Genomic DNA, 17,093 nt, shown 5'->3' with positions numbered 1-17,093 from the left:
TCTATTCTTCCTGAAGGAATGTCACAAAATGCCCACTCTTTACACAGGGTTGATAATTATTCTAAATTCCTTATGTATTTCAATCCATTATTTTCTTTCTAGCACCTGTCACTTAAAATTTTTAAAAGCCTGACAAATGTTCCTGTAAGTTGTGTCTGAAAATGAACCTTACCTCTTTAATTTCTGCCTTTAAAAAGACCTCAGTCACAGTCATCCACTAATAGCTGCCTTTCAGTAAAACAGTGACATCCAGTGGACAAATCAAAGTATCTCAGAATTCCCATCATTATAGCTGAATCATAAAGATCACATCTCTAAATCCAACTAGTGAATGAGTTCTTACTCATTTTGACAAAGCGTCTGCAGATTCTTATGAATGTATCACCTCATGATTTCTATATATCTTAAATATACCCTTCTATCTTTTTCCTATTTAATATCAAGTCTTTAAATTGAGCTACTTAAGAGTGTGTAACTCTTGAGCCTAGTGAGGTTAAAGGTATTACTTTTTCTTCTTTGCGATTTCCCACCACAAATTAACTGGCTCATCTCTAGAAATGGAACAATGAAAATATAAGAAATATATTTAAATAAAAATGAATAGCATTAAAAAAATTTGCAAAAGATGAAACCTAAACCTCTTTTTGCATTTCTAATTTATGATATATTGTTGACTATAAATAGAAAGATGTTATCAGTATTGCTAACAATCAAATTACATTCTCTTGCCTCACTACTCAAATATTATGAAAGAATACATATTTTAGCAATGATTGTATCAGTGTTTAAAAACTTTTATAAATCAGTATAAATGAATATTCATTATATATTATGTTTAAATAAAAGTAAGAAACTTCCACTGTGCTGAGTTATAATTTACCATTGATAATATATATTATGTGTGTGTTCCAAATACAAAACACAGCAGCGATGTTAATATTGATAGTGTAATAAACTGCTGTAGCTGAGACTGTTATGTTTAATTTCTTAGAAAACCATAAAGAAATGTTACAGGTGAAAAAAAAAAAGCAAAGAAAAGAATGGAGAACTGTTATTTTTAAATAAGCAGCCAAATAAAGAAAACTTTTTTTCCCTAAAAAAAGGTTAAGAATGTAAAAGTACATTTTAATATTAAAAAAGCATTTTTAAAAATCTATAACAACTTTATGACAAAATCTGCATTTGTTGAAAAAGGCCTGTAAAAACAGCAGGACAGAATTGCCCTCATCACCTTTTTACGTTTTCTTGTCAGAAAAAAGTGTATGTATCTCTGGAACCATAAATGATGTTAAAATAGGCATTTATAAAATGGCAAGGAGGATTTCACGGGAAGTTTGTTTTTTTTTTTTTTATAATCATTGGCATTGCAGCCATCAGTAGGTCACAAGTAAAACTTCTCTAGCTAAAAGCAAAAAGGAATGTAAAGTTTTAGGTCTGTTGCCTGCGTTTTGCTGATCTCATTTTTTCAAAGCGTGACTCCATTTCTTCCAAGACCTTGGGTGTGTACCGTACTACTAATTTAACCTTTCCTTGAGCTGCTTTCAGCAGTTCTACAGCTTTTTCATGATGTTCTCCTTCAACGCTCTAAGAAAAGAAAAACCACACAGACACAAACACAATTAATATCTAGGTTTTGTAAGTAACTCAAAATGAAAAATGTTTAAAATATATACAAGTAAAAAAATTTGTAATGTTATATTTCAAACTTTAAACCTATGAAATAATCCTGCTTTATCATTTTAATCAGTGTAAAATCCTCTGCTAAATCATATTGTTTGTAGTTTAGGAACTGGTCTTTTAGGTTCCAAATAATTAGCATATCAATCTACATGCCCTATTATTTCACTAGGTCAGAAGTAAATCAGGCAATTGCCATTCTATAAGACTAAATTGAGGGTAGACTTTCAATTTAACATACTGCCTTAACTACTAAGGAGCTTAGTTACTTCATAAAAATCACACTAAGCATTGCTAATTTACATTGGAAAGAAGCAAAACACACACAAAGTGCTTCAAAAAGTATCACTTGGGGCTTCCCCCGTGGCACAGTGGTTGAGAGTCGGCCTGCCGATTCAGGGGACACGGGTTCGTGTCCCGGTCCGGGAAAATCCCACATGCCGCGGAGCGGCCGGGCCCGTGAGCCATAGCCACTGAGCCTGTGCGCCCGGAGCCTGTGCTCCGCCAACGGGAGAGGCCACAACAGTGAGAGGCCCGCGCACCACACACACACAAAAAAGTATCACTCTACTAAATAGTAGTGCCTAAGATTCCCCCAAGGGATTTCTAAACTACAAAGCTTCTTTGGTTTTTCCCTACATCTTCTGTTTCTATAACTCAAGTACACCCCCAAGTGGTCACAACACATTGCTACAAGTAGAAATAAAATGCATCCCTACCACTCCATTAACAGAAAGGAGTTGATCTCCACGCTTGAGACCCCCGTGTCTATCAGCAATTCCACCTGGAATTATTCGGGATATATAGATTGGAGAGTTTTGTTCTTTGCCTCCCATAATATTGAATCCAAGGCCTTCTTCTGTTTTGGGGAGCTCAACAACTCGAGGATGAGAATGTCCTTCACTGGCAGCAAATGCAGCAACAGTAGCCTGAAAGAAAATTTTACGTATTTAAAAAAATAGGACATTTGTTCACTTCATTTTTTTTTTTTTTTTTCGGTACGCGGGCCTCTCACCACTGTGGCCTCTCCGGTTGTGGAGCACAGGCTCCGGACACACAGGCTCAGCGGCCATAGCTCACGGGTCCAGCCACTCCGCGGCATGTGGGATCTTCCCGGACCGGGGCACGGGAAGTTCCCTGCATCGGCAGGCGGACTCTCAACCACTGCACCACCAGGGAAGTCCCTGTTCACTTCATTCTTTTGTCCCTTTTTAAAAACCACTTTTAAAGTAAATATTTTTGATGTTTGAATGCCCACAAATGCACTGACAGTGAAGGTAAGCTAAGCAGATGGTGTTTTAAGGAGGATGAGTGAAAAGCCTACCCTGGGATTATGCAGGAAGTGTTAAGGTCGTTCAGGCCACTCCTAGGCCTTCCAGTGCCCAGAACTTCTGTGCAGTGCTTGGCAAGCAGGCTTGCTAGGAAGATGAACAATGTGCACACTAAAGAGGAGAACCCCTTCCCTCGCATGCCAGCAGCCCTGAGCTCTGGGGCTGGGAAGCCTGGCCCCTCCAGGGGTTTCTGGGCAGGGCACAGATCACCTATGCAACCTGTACAGAGGCAGCTGTCCTTGTAATGCAGTCATTCTGGCGGCTGTACTATTTGCACTGTATACTAACTCATCAAGAAATAACTCAATTTTGAAAAAAAGAGGGGTACACAGAGTCAATGTGAATTGTGAAACAGAGGCACATCTTCAAAACTTTCAAATTTAGACTAATCTAGACTAATTCTAACAGAGTTGAGATTCTGGGTTTCATTTTGCTTTTAAAGATAATTAAGTAATCTGGTACTATTTTTTTGTGTGTTGGATCAGGGTACGTGAGCAAACATGGGAAGGAAGAGAGAAAGAAAATCAAGATTTGTTGAATACCACCATATTCTAAGCTCTGAAAGAGGCCTCATTTTACAGATAATGGAACTGAGGCTCAGAAATTCAGGAAGCTGTGAAAGTCAGCAATTAAACCCAAGTTTTAATCGTTTTTTCCTACTCTGTCAAATAATACCCACATGTTTAAGTGTTTGTACTCAACAGAGAATCCAATACTGCCTTTTGTGAACCAGTAACTATCAATGAAAAATTACCTGTTAATGACTAGTTCTAGTATAAGTCACCTACTGCCGATATTAACTTATTCTAACCACATATGATGGACACTGAGGTCAATGCTTGAATTATTTGAGGAAAATACTGGCAGAGAAAGCACATAAAACCTACCACCTGCAGCTCTGAAGAGGTAACCTCCTATCTGCAGAGTTAAGGTTAAGGAGAAAGTGAACGGCACCTGGCGGGGAGTACCCCAGATCTACCATTTACTATTTGTGTGGTTTGAGGTAAGTAACCTAATCTGATGCCTCCCCACCAATAAAGTGAGGCTAATAATTCATACCTCAGAATTTTGATGAATATTTACATAATGATATATACATTACATACAGCAACTATGTATATATGTATTATTTGTGTTCAAGTATATTTTTAATGCATCATCTAAACTGCATAAAATATCTTTTGTAAAACCAATTTAAAAAGTCCTATTTCTCAGGAATCGAGAAGTTTAGTGTTCCTTGAAAGATACTGTTAGTTTTCAAAATAAGCCTATCATGAATCTAACAACTGCACACTTTAAACCTTTAATTTATGAAGAATCCGCTCCCGTTTAATAAATGAAAAAATGTACCTTTGCAGTCGCATTAGCTCTCACTTCGGGACTGCTACTGATGTCCACAGTCTCGTAGACATGTTCATACACCTGAAAAACCCAAAGTTATTATTGCGATTTTAAATCTCAGAATATACCATGTTTGAGCTCTTTGTGAAGTTACTGAATGCGTTACAATTTTAGACAAAGTTTTGCACCTTTGTAAAATGTTTTTCTATTAGAAATTCCGAAAACAAGAGAGGCAGGTTCTAAAGTTCACTTTTTAAAGAAACTCTGAACCCAATTTCAGAATATTACCCTAATTAACTCAAATTTTTAGTAAATTTTAAACCCATTTACTCACCTCTCTTACAGCATTGCAGAATTCACTTTGAAGGACTCTTTGTAAAGCCTGCAGTTTCTGTGGTGGTACCTCTCCACTCCTTTGCAGTTTTTCCAACAATTCAATTGCTCTACAAATATCTATAGTTAAACAAACACACACTGATAGATAATTTTCTCAGAATATTCTCTAATATTTATTTATTTATTTATTTATTGGCCATGCCACGCGGCATGCAGGCTCTCAGTTCCCCAACCAGGAACCGAACCCGTGCCCCCTGCAGTGGAAGCATGGAGTCTTAACCACTGGACTGCCAGGGAAGTCCCAGAATATTCTCTAAATGCTTGTGTACAGCGCAGCATTTAGGATTCATTCCTTAACGACTAACAAGAAATATGTATAACACAGAGAAAAAAAGCATGCATATGAACTTGTGTGTGGTGTGTTTGCGTGTGTGTTCATGTATGGAGGACAGGAATGTGAAGTCTGAGAAGAATGTTAAATTTTACTGTGGATTAGGAAGAAATACTGATGTTGCACAATCATAAAATCTGGAAAACAGTATCTTTGAGAGACATAGGAAAATCAAATATAAAGTAATAAATGTCAGAGGAAAGGACTGGAGCTCAAATGTCATAGACACATGAACGCTGTACTGCTTTAGAAAAGCTGACAGTATTATCAGAAGCTATTTAGTCAATAAAAATTTACCCACCATCATTAGTAACCAAAGCACTGAACAGTATGAAACACTGTGTGCTAGTGATATCACTGTTTATTTCCCAAAAGGAAACATAATATATATGTAGATAGGAAAACTCTTCATTAATAGGTGCAGTTACTGGCAGGAACACATTTAAAACAATGATAGAAGTGAGTAAAATTAACTGGTCTGTTTTCAACTTAGGATCATTAACACAGTGTATTTGGGATACACAGTGTATGGGATTCTACACATCTATACAAATACATTAGGCATGTTAGGCAATTCTCATTGGGAAGTGTGAGGGTAAGTATTTTAGGAATTAAGAAATTTTACAAGATTCAGTCATGTTCCAACACTGACTATCTCTCCTTGGATTTTTGTTTTTAACTTAGTTTGTACCACAGGGGGCTAGAGTACCTATTATTCTAAATTCCTTACCTCCTTTTGTCTTAACTGGAAGAAGTTCTGAATTTTATACTATACTAAAGGACTGGAACTTTTTTCTTTATAGAATTAGTATGGCCTTCTTTGTGTCTGCATCTGGAAACCTAGGAATAAATTGTAGTGAAGAAAGAAGTAGATTCTTCAATTTCAGGTAATAAAAGCTTAAACTGATGTTAATCCAATGCAATGGAAAAAGACTTTCCCCATTCTGATCTCCCACCACCAGAATCTCACTCCTGGTGAATGAGGAGTGCTGGTTCATCAAATATTCTGACTTACAAAATTACAATATGTAAGCTCTATAAAAATTTCCAATTAACAAAAAACTGAAAAAGTAAAATACTCCTTACTGAACCTACATGGTACCCAATATGTGCTCAAATGGGTTCCACTGAATCTTGTTTTGACGACTTTGAAGGCACCCAGGATCTTGATCATATGCACTATTTTTATACTCTAGGATTGCTGGAAGAGTTTCTTAATAAAGTCTGTTAAACAGAATGCTAAGTATTAAGAATCAGAGTTGATGTAATCTGACTTTCTTATTCTGCTAAATGGCATCCACTAGCAGTTCATCCTACTAAGGTTCTGAGCATTCTACTGTGGAACTAAAATGAACTCTTAAATAGGAGAAAACAAAGCCATGACTACCAAAACTAAATGCCAGAGGTGAAGTTTCATATTTTGTACTGCACTTAAAAATACAAAAGACCGCCAACATGTTAGAATCCTACAACTGGCTTTCAAAGAAAAACACCTACTCCTGTTAACACCAAACAAATTTGTTCCCATCTACAAAGCACAGTGTCATTGTGTTCAGGGAGAAGATGTCACAGTCTTAGGCCTAACTTAGCAAGTCTTCCCAGAGTAGCTACTCCTCTGTCAAAAATGATACTTTAATTAATGGTCTGGTGGGCTGGAGAAAAACAACATCACTTGTAAAGAGACTTACAAATAGTGAACACCATAAGGAATAAACAATGTTAAGTGTGCACTGGTTTGTGTGAAGGCATGAGGAAAGACTCCACATACAATTCTAAAAATGTATTCCTTTCTTAGATCAGAAGTTAATATTCAGAGTGTAAATGCAAATGCTAATATTTGCAAGATATTTTCAATCTCCATCCTATACTTTGTTTACTACTAGTACTCCAAATGTTTAGTTTGTACTTTTTGACTCTTACCAACGACTTCTAATATTGGTGTGTCAAAAGTATGCTTAAAATTATTTGAAATAAAGCATTTGGGGAAGAGTGGAATGCTGAAAATCTGCAACAGGACCCTTTAAGGCTCATACCCTTGTACCTCCACTGGCTTTTCCGTTTCTAATTACTCAGCAGAACGGGTTTTATTTTCCTTGACAGCCTGCTCTAAAAAGCAAGCCACCAGCCAGTTAGCAATCGTAGGATTTGTAAAGAAGGAATAAGGCTGCACTTTCAAGTATTTTACAATCTATCACGATTCTGCCTAGTTATGTAACCTTCTTCCCAAGACCACCTCAGTAGGATTGTTTTTAAAGCACCTTCTCCGTACCCGGGAGGGGCACCACAGCCAGGAAATACCCCCAATACGAATACAAGTGAGGTTGTGGTGGAAGTAATGATGCGTTTTGTGCACAAATAAGGGGGGTTCTGTGGGAACGCGCTGTGTGTCCGGGCTGTGTGGGTGAAGGCGGGGACACTGGGTTGTGCACGCACCAACACCGAGCAGTGTGTGTAGCCTGTCCAAACTGGGCGTGTGTTGTTTGCTCAACTTGACACATCTCTGAACGCTGCGTCTGCCGTGCCCACCCAGGGAGCGCGTGTGCAGAGTGTGTCCGCGAATGCAGACAGGTGGTGGTGAACTGTGCTGTGCTCCCGAACGGTCCGTGTGAACACAGGACAGGTCTGAGGATCAGTCAGGAAAAGCAAGCGGCCTCCCCGGGGCCGGGCGCAGCAACATCGGCGGCCACCGGCGCCAGCGCGAGGGACAACCTGGTTCCGGGTCTCGGAGCTTGGCTGCCCCACGCCCCCCGGGGATAAGGCACTCCCCCACCCCCTCCGCCCACGTCGGTCCCTGCCGCGGCCCCACTCACCCCTCTCCAGTCGCACAGGTTCTCCCAGCGCCGCCATCTTCTCCCTTTGCTTGCAGACCCACAGGAAATGACGACACAGGGGCTGAGGTGGAGGGGCGGGGCCTAGCGGGAGCCGGGAGCCCGGAACAGGGGCCAGCCAGTATCGCGAGAACGGGAGCGGTGGGTCGGAGTGCCGTGGCCGTCTCTAGAGTAGAGGATATCTGTGTGCCGGGCTTCCGAGTTCGGCCTTGTGCTGCACCTGCAGCGGTCGTAAAGTTCTCAAATCACCCGGCCAGCTACGATTGAAAAGAGTCCCTTTCCCGACTCTTGCCCCCTGCCTGGGGATTCAAGCCTTATCCCACTCTCTTGGGAACTCTTGGCTCCACGTGGTAGAGTCTGGATTCTTACTCCACCTTGACCATTCGTGGCTCTGTGAGCCTGGACTGCTCACTTATCCTCTTTCGGCCTCAGTTTCCCCCTCTGTCCGACAAAGAGTCCTGTCTCCGAGTTCTTTACATTCTTAAACAATGAGATTCGATGACAGGTGTGTAAATGAAATATAAAGTCTCCATTTGTGGCTGCATTGCTTTAATTAATTTAACAATCCAAGGCACGAATCTTCCCTAGAAATCTGTTTGAGAATAAGGATGGAAAGTGCAAAAAGCGTGAAACATACCTGGGTGAGCGAGAGAACAAGGCACTTTGGTGCACCCCAAAGCAACAATTTAAAAAAGCTGATCCAAAATCTTACGTAAATGAAATATTGGGAAGCAAATAATATTCTTAATACATTATAGATTCTTAGGGCCACTTTTGAAATTTTCATGAACCAAGAAAAGTTTTAGACCTTAGTTTAAGTGAAATATTAATTTGCCCAGTATTCAGTTTCCACTAACATTTATTTGAGCGCTAGTCTATGCTGACAACTTTTCAACACTTCATGACAGGATTGTTTTAACAACCTCCTGGTTGCCCCCGATCCACCCTTTCCATTCAACTATAATGTTTTCTTCTAATCCATCCAAATGCCACCATTATACTCTCTTTTCCCCCTTGAACCCTGATCCCATCATCAAAGGTTTCTGTACAAAAACTTTCAGTGGCTTCTCCTCTTGTTTCCTGTTTCTAAAGCCTTGCATACTCTGAGCCTAACTCATTTATCTAACCTCATTTCTCATTATCCCTCCAATGCAATAACCACTCCAATAGAGGCAGAATATTCAAAACCTTGTTTCTTCTTGCTTCCAAGTCTTCATTTATGTCGTTATTATGTGGAATGCCCTTCCGCATTTCCTCTGGTTCTCCAAGCTGTATACATCCTCAAACTGAAACCATCTTCCAGGGCTGCAGAAGACATACCATTTCTACTAAGCTTCCCTTTATCCACCCTCTTCCCCTTCTTTGGTCCCTAATGGCCCTTATATCCTGCAAAAGCATTCATGTACTTATCTCTTATTCATTGTTGTCATTTGTTGCCACAGATTTTCAAGAAATGTTTATTAAACACTAATGTCTTCCAGGCACCTTGCTAGGCACTGAGAATAATACCATGTGGAGAAAGACAAACGCAGACGTTGCAGCTGTTTCTTCAAGTATTTTCTTTTCCTCCATCCTCCAGCTCCTCTCCTTTGATAACTCCACTTGCACGTGTATATTCCTCTGCCTGACATCGTCTACAGCTCACTGATGCTCTGTTCGTTTTGGTTTTTCAAGCTTTTCTCTGTTTCCTTTTTTCAACATCTAATATTCTCTTAATCCCATCTAGTTCATTTTTCATCTCAGATATTGTCGTTTTTCTCTCTAGCAGTTTGATTGAGGGGTGTGTGGGGGTGTTTCTACATTTTCTGTGTTCTCACTTAACATGCTCAATCTTTCCTCTAGCTTCCTGGACATATAGAATAAGATTATAATGACAATTTTAATGTCTTTGTCTACTAAGTCTATCATCTGTGCTATTTCTGGCACTGCTTCTATTGATTGATTTTTCTCTTCATTGTGGCTCATAGTTTCCTGCTTCTTGCATGATTGGTAACTAACTAACTAACTAAGGCTAAGCATTGTGAAATTTACTTTTTTGGGTGCTGGATATTTTTGTATTCCTATAAATATTTTTTGAGATTTGTTTTGAAATGCAGACAGAACACTTGAAAATAATTTTGTTTTTTGAGGCTTGATTTTAAGCTCTGTTAAGTGGAACCAGTTCAGTCTTTTGTGAAGGGCTAATTGTGTCCCACCACTGAGGAAATACCCTTCTAAGTTCTTTACCTCATGCCCCATGAATTATGTGGTTCTACTCTGATTGGCAGGAATAGGAACTATTCTTAGGAACTGGGATTGTGGATTGTTTGCTTTGTTCCTTTTGAATGATTCTTCCCCTATCCTTGGTAATATTTTAATACACATAATAATCATGAAATTTCACAATTCCAGGAATAATTAGAAGATCCTCAAAGTTTGCAGAGGGAATAAAAAGAATGAAAAATCATATTCTAAGGATTGGGACTCAGAACATCACAAATCATTAATTATTTGAAGCATAGGTAAGGAAGAAAAAGTATTAGGAGCCACTTCTGAGCAGGGAAAATATGATTCAATTAATTAAGAACCCATTTATATTCAACGTACAAAGCAAGTGAAAGAATCAGTTAATTTGTAAGGAGAGATCTCCTAAAATACTCCTTCCTAATTCATGTATCTTTGAGAATTAGAGTTAGGAGAGATCTAGAGAGTTCCAACTCCTTCACTTTACGGGAAGAGAAGACTGATTGCTGTCCCACACCTCAAAGGAGGCAATTGAGCACAAGTGAGCACAAATGAGGCAGATCTGCTTTTGCTTTTATGCCTCTGCCAGGTTATTAAATCACTCAGCTTCTTAATCAAGAATTGCTCTTCCTGTGGAAGAACTCCTCTTCACCTGTTGCTTCCTCGCATTACTTCCTGCTTCGGAGATGGAGAGGAACACTCAAATTAGAATAGGAAGCCTGAGTCTAGACAAATCCCAGTGAAAGCTAAATTACGCAAATGTCATCTTTGTATAAGAAATGAAAGTCCTAAGTAGGATGCAGGTATGAAAACTTTCTTAACTCAAGACATTGCAAATAGAATGTACTAAGACAGCATCAATTAAGAGAAAACTGGAGTGGGTGGGGAAAATTGGGGGTAGAAGGCAGTCTAGGGAATCTAGGAAAGTGGAAAGTAATATGAGGAAGTCAGACACTCCACGTGGAATGTTTTACTATTTCATCGCCTGTTGAACCATATACAAATAGGCACTAGAATATAGAATAGATATTTCAAAGAGTTATATCTTATTACAGAGTAGAACATTACTCTTATGCAAAAGGACCTATTCAGGCTTCTATTAGTACAATTAAAGTCTCAGTTTTCTTTCTTTTTCCAACCGAGTTTCTATAATATACTCCTCAGAAAAGTAAAAATTTTTTTTTCAGTACGCGGGCCTCTCACTGTTGTGGCCTCTCCCGTTGCGGAGCACAGGCTCCGGACGTGGAGGTCCAGTGGCCATGGCTCACGAGCCCAGCCGCTCCGCGGCATGTGGGATCTTCCTGGACCTGGGCACGAACCCGTGTCCCCTGCATCGGCAGGCGGACTCTCAACCACTGCGCCACCAGGGAAGCCCAAAGTAAAATTTTTGATAAATGGCTTTCTTTATTTGAATTGAATAATCTTGTCAAATGTGAAGTAGCCTGCATTTTAAATAAATTAAACGATATGTGAAAACACTTGGTCTAATCAACTAAACACCACAATATAGGGAAATCTCTACAAGAACACCTTTTGAGGGGAATTTTTCTTGGTCACAGATCTCAGCTCAGAACACAAAACCCCATCTCAGAATACCAGAAATCTAAGGTAAACTCTACTTGTTAAAATGAGTTGCAGGTTATGTTAAAGTGTAAGGGTTTACTTTTTTAATGTCAATTGTTTCATCATCACTCTACACTACATGTAAAAGCACAGATTGATGTATTTTTCTGGCATCTTCCTGACGCACCCTTCCCCTAAATAAATCTGTTTGCCAGGATCTTGTCGCTTAAATTAGCCATCTCAAACTCTTGGTCCTGCCAACACAGGCAATTGTGCCAATGTTCTCAGCATTTACTGGCACACGAGCTGTTGCCTTTTCTTTGGCTTTCTATGTGTACCTAAGGCCATCATCCCTCCTTCACAAGACAGCAGTCTGGCTTATGTGTCACTGAGACAGACTTCAGAATTGTTTGGACTCACTCTGGTTCTCTCCGGGGTGTTCATCCTGCATGATGTATTTTCAGCTATACAATATATTGTTCAGAATTTGTCGTGCACATACTTGCAGATTGGCAGAGCCACCTGCCAAAGATGAGAACCTTTTAAGTTGTTGTCAAACGTCATAAAATGTGTTCCATGATTAATTCTGTGGGCACAGATTGGTTTTTGCACAGAGTCCAAAATTTGGGATATGTCACAGTGACTAAATGGCACTGGCATGCTGAATGAATTTGGAATTTGTTTTGTCAAGTGTGGGAGCAAGCACACAGATGGGCTTTGATCCAGTGGTGCTGCTTGGAATTCTCATTATAGCAATGATGTCACTTGTCACGTGGAGTGGGTGATAATGCTGCCAAATCATGGGCAAATCAAGGCAAATAACAAAGTACAGAAGCCAGGGGAGAGGGTTTATGGTAGCACAGGAAGCTTTCACTATTAGCTGACCTCTGCTTAAATGACATAAACATTGTGTCAGGGCTGCCAAAAACACACTTAGTTGAAATACAAGCAGAGATGTAAAATTCCAACTGAAAGGGCTTTTTAAAAAGGGCCCATATAACCTAAGTCTTCACTTCCCAGAAAAGACCAAGTAAAACAAACATGCCCTTGCTTTTTAGATAAGGCTGTGAAAAAAATCTTTTGAGCTACAAGCAAATTCAACCAAACTAAACCCAAGGCACTTTGCTTTATAAGAAAAGCTTTGTGGATTCAAAAGGTCAGCAACCATGCTGGGAAATGGAAAACAAACAAACAAAAATCTATGGTGGCAAAGAAATACAGCATATTCTCACCAAGTATGCACATCAGAATTATCTTCAGGGCTTTAAAAAAATACATTTATTGTGCAGCTAAAGCAGTACATAGAGGGAAATTTATAGCTATAAAAGCCTATGTTAAAAAAGAGGAAAGACTTGAAATCAATAACCTAAACTTTTATCTTAAGAAACTCAAGAAACAAGAGCAAACTAAAGCCAAAATAAGTAGAAGGAAAGAAAAAGTAAAGATTAGACAAGAAGTAGAATATATATAGTAGTATATATAAGTAGTATATATATACACATAAGTAGGATATATATATTTCTAATACATATATACATGAAAAAATCAATGAAATCAAAATTTGGTTCCTTGCAAAGATCAACAAAGTTGACAGACCTTTAGCTAGACTGATCAGGAAAAAATGGCAGAAGATTCAAGTTACTAAAATCAGGAATAAAAGAGGGGACATTACTACCAACCTTACAGATATAAAAAGGAGTATAAGGGAATACTATGAAAAACTATACAAATACATATAAACTCACTATATATTATATATCACTAATATATATATATCCATGCCATCTAATTTATCTAATTTATTGATACATATAACAGTGTGTATGACTATGTACATGTGTGTATACATATATATATACATATTTTTTTCATGCCAGAGGCCCATCATATAAATTTTGATTCAGAAAGTCTCAAGTATGACAGGAACATTTGTATTTTTGGAAAACTATGATGGTTTTTGTAATGCGCTCTCTTTGCTGAGACCTACTGACCTAGTGCATAGCACTTATTCAAAAATATTGTTGAATTACAATTAACTATTTATGTATTAGTTAATATTAGGTGCAGATGCATATAAACACAAAACTTCAAAATATCCATGCATTTAAAATAAGTAAAAGAAATTCAGAGATAGGTAATTTGGGGCAAGTATTTTATTTTGAATGACAAAGGGCCCAGTTACAAAAATCTCAACTCTGTCCCTTGGGAAAAAGAGGAAAAAGAATGCTGGGATAAGCCTCTAGAATATTTGCCATACCATACCACAACTTCTAAAACTTTACTCTCAACTTTGTTCCTGGAGCATTCTAGGTCAATAGATTTATTTTCTCCCATTAGAAAGTTTCAATCAATTAATTCAAAAGAATTTACTTAGCAAGTGCTATGGGAAAGAGGAGAAATGCCAGATGTGTTCCTCCCCTCAAGGAACTTTCAAGCAATTTGGACAATGAAATCTATACAAAAGAACCAATCCAGAATGCTTTCTACCAGCACTTACCAAAGTGCTATGTTTTACAGTTTGGCCCACTACTGTATCTTTACATTTAAACTTTGAAAAAGCATTCGGTCTGCAAATGGACTCAAACTAAAATATTCATTGAAATGAAACACATTACTATGTTAAGGTAAATTGAGTCTGAAAAATTAACATTTATTCAACCACAAACCATTCCAAAATATGAAGATAAAAAAAAAAAAACCCAAACTCTCCAGAATCCATTGTTCTTAATGCTTCTTATAACTTACCAGGCATGGACAGAACTTTGCAAAACAGCATTAGAATAATTAGCTTCTTAATCTTTCAACTGATGTGGTCATCAAATGGCTAGTCAGAAGACAGAGACTATAGCCTTATCACATCAATTCTGCAAATATGTCCCGATTACCCACTATAGTAAATCACTATGCTTGGTCCTAGAGATACCCGGAAGATATCTTGCTCTCAAAGAACTCACAAATCCAGTAGAAGGGGATAAGGGGATAGACATCTAAGCACCCCCAGAAACAAAAGAGGGATGTGCTAAATGTTATTATTTCTGTTCTTACTGCTTTTGTTGCAGGGGTTTTAATTGAGTAGTGTTGTGTAGTAAGGAGTGGGGTGAAGTGCTTTCTCACAGAGGGTAACTAGAGAAAATTTTAAAGAGCAGGGGTTCTCAGTCAGGGGCGATTTTGGAGCCCAGAGAATGTTTGACAGTGTCTGGAGATATTTTTAATTGTCACGACTGCAGATGGTGGGATGGGGGTGAGGATTGCTACTGGCATCTAGTGGGTAGAGGCCGGGATGCTGCTTTAGCATCTTACAATGTGCAGGACAGCCCCCTCAATAAAGAATTATCCAGCACAAAATGTGAATGGTGTGAGATTGAGAAACTCAGCTTTAGCAAGAAGGAAACATTTGTTCAGGAATGATGAGAATGTTGACAAGTGGGTAAGTGGGGAATGGGAATGCCAGAGAGAGGGCTTTATGAGCAAAGCCATGCAGGAAAAAAAAATGTATGCCTTGTTTAGGAAATGAGGAGGGCTTCCGCGGGGTGTAGGTGCCTACCTGGGCTTGGGGAGTATGTGGAAGAAAATGAGGGCTAACATTTAGGCTGAGATGGGGACTTCCCTGGTGGTCCAGTGGTTAGGACTTCACGCTTCCACTGCAGGGTGCACAGGTTTGATCCTTGGTCGGGGAACTTAGACCCCACAAGCCATGCGGCCAAAAAAAAAAGAAAAGAAAAGAAAAGAAAATTTAGGCTGAGGTGAATTGTGGAGGCTCTTGATGCTTGGGTTTATTCTTTGGGCTAGAGTGAGCCATCAGAGGATTTTAAAAGCTGAAGAACTACAATTAGAACTGTTATTTTATTATTATTATTATTATTTTGTTGTACGCGGGCCTCTCACTGTTGTGGCCTCTCCCGTTGCGGAGCACAGGCTCCGGACGCGCAGGCTCAGTGGCCGTGGCTCACGGGCCCAGCTGCTCCGCAGTATGTGGGATCTTCCCGGACCAGGGCACGAACCCGTGTCCCCTGCATCGGCAGGCAGACTCTCAACCACTGCGCCACCAGGGAAGCCCCTAGAACTGTTATTTTAGAAGTATAATCAGAGGGAGAAGCTTAGACTCTCATAACAGATAGTAAGAAAATTCCTTTGAGAGAGTAACCTTTGTTTGAGTGTTGTCTGTTGTTAAGCTCTGATTCTTAGAAAGTGCCAAAACTTCAAGAAGAAAGGAGAGATCCTGCGTAATTAGACCAGGGTGAGATGGTGTGAGGTGATATGGGATGAGTCATGAGGTGAGAAGGGGCAAAAGGATAAGGGAGAGGTGCACTGCTGAATTTTACGCTGTGAGATCCTTCCTTGTGGCCTCTAAAGCTGAGTAATATTTACAAAAATCACAACATGCTTGTAGTATTTGGATTTCCCATGGAAGGTGACTATATTTGGATTGAATGGGGGTTGGAAGAGCAGGATGGTGAGAATGGGGCAATGGTGGCTAGAAATGGGGCAAAGGATTTGGATGCTTCTGTAATAAGCAATTTCATCTCCCATTCCTTCCTTTTGGGTTCTATAGTCCTGCTGTTCAGAACAGCTCATGCTCCCCAAATAGTCCACGCTGACTTGCCCTTCTTTCTGACTGGCTTGCTTTTCTTCTCCGTCTAATAAATTTCTGCTCACCCTTCAAGCTTACTTCTAATGGTCTATTCTCTATACTGCACTTAATACAAGTTACCAATATTGTATTGTGTTTACTAAATTGTTCATTTTCTCCAATCAGATAGTGAACGCTTAGGTTCACTAGGTGGGTAAGAATGGTATTTCATTCTTCTCTGACTCTCCAGCAGGTAGCAAAGTACCTGGCATGTTACCCATGCTCAGCGATCATTCAATGAATGAAGCGTGTGTGAGGCCAGTGAGTGGCAGAAAGATTGTAGAGCTGGGCCTACCTTGTCTTTGCATGGCTGTTGTTAAAGCTATACTTTTCCTTCTCATTAATTTTCTGTTTTAAACCTCATCTCCCAACTTAAATATTTCCTTCCCATGGATGATATTGTATTAGGAAGAAAAAAAACCCAGAGTATGGCATTAAGCCTGAGTGAATGGGCTAAAATCATGTTTCAATATGCTTTTTAGAATGCTTCCATGTTATTAATTTAACATCAACCTGCTTATTAAGATCCCATTTTTAAGGAAACAATTATAAAAATCATTAAGAGCATTTCTACAGATCTTAGCCACTGATTCATCTTCCTGGTTCTCAATGAGCTTGAGCTGAACATCCCTCATTCAGAGCAGCAGGTAAAATTTGATTTTTCTAATCATTAGTAAACATTTATCCGTGTGCTGATTTTTATGTATTTTTGTTGTTGGTGATGTGAAGAAGGTTCTATATAGGAAGAGCTGCACATAAGGGACAGTGCCCAG

General features: G+C 39.2%; 1 protein-coding gene across 1 annotated transcript; it reads right to left on the bottom strand.

Moving 5' to 3' along the window:
- Nucleotides 1–835: 835 nt before the first annotated feature.
- LIN7C (lin-7 homolog C, crumbs cell polarity complex component) lies at nucleotides 836–7,950 on the bottom strand. The gene is made up of 5 exons (XM_060104815.1): nucleotides 7,887–7,950; nucleotides 4,684–4,802; nucleotides 4,359–4,430; nucleotides 2,397–2,606; nucleotides 836–1,584 (listed from the first exon to the last, which is right to left on the bottom strand). Exons 1-5 carry the CDS (start codon nucleotides 7,921–7,923, stop codon nucleotides 1,429–1,431), a joined length of 594 nt encoding a protein of 197 aa, XP_059960798.1. The 5' UTR covers nucleotides 7,924–7,950; the 3' UTR covers nucleotides 836–1,428.
- Between the last annotated feature and the right edge of the window lie 9,143 nt (nucleotides 7,951–17,093).

This window comes from Mesoplodon densirostris, chromosome 7 (genome assembly GCF_025265405.1).
Source record: "Mesoplodon densirostris isolate mMesDen1 chromosome 7, mMesDen1 primary haplotype, whole genome shotgun sequence".
Lineage (NCBI taxonomy): Eukaryota > Metazoa > Chordata > Mammalia > Artiodactyla > Ziphiidae > Mesoplodon > Mesoplodon densirostris.
Note: the sequence above shows the minus strand (reverse complement) of the source record. Positions and strands in the feature narration are given on the sequence as shown.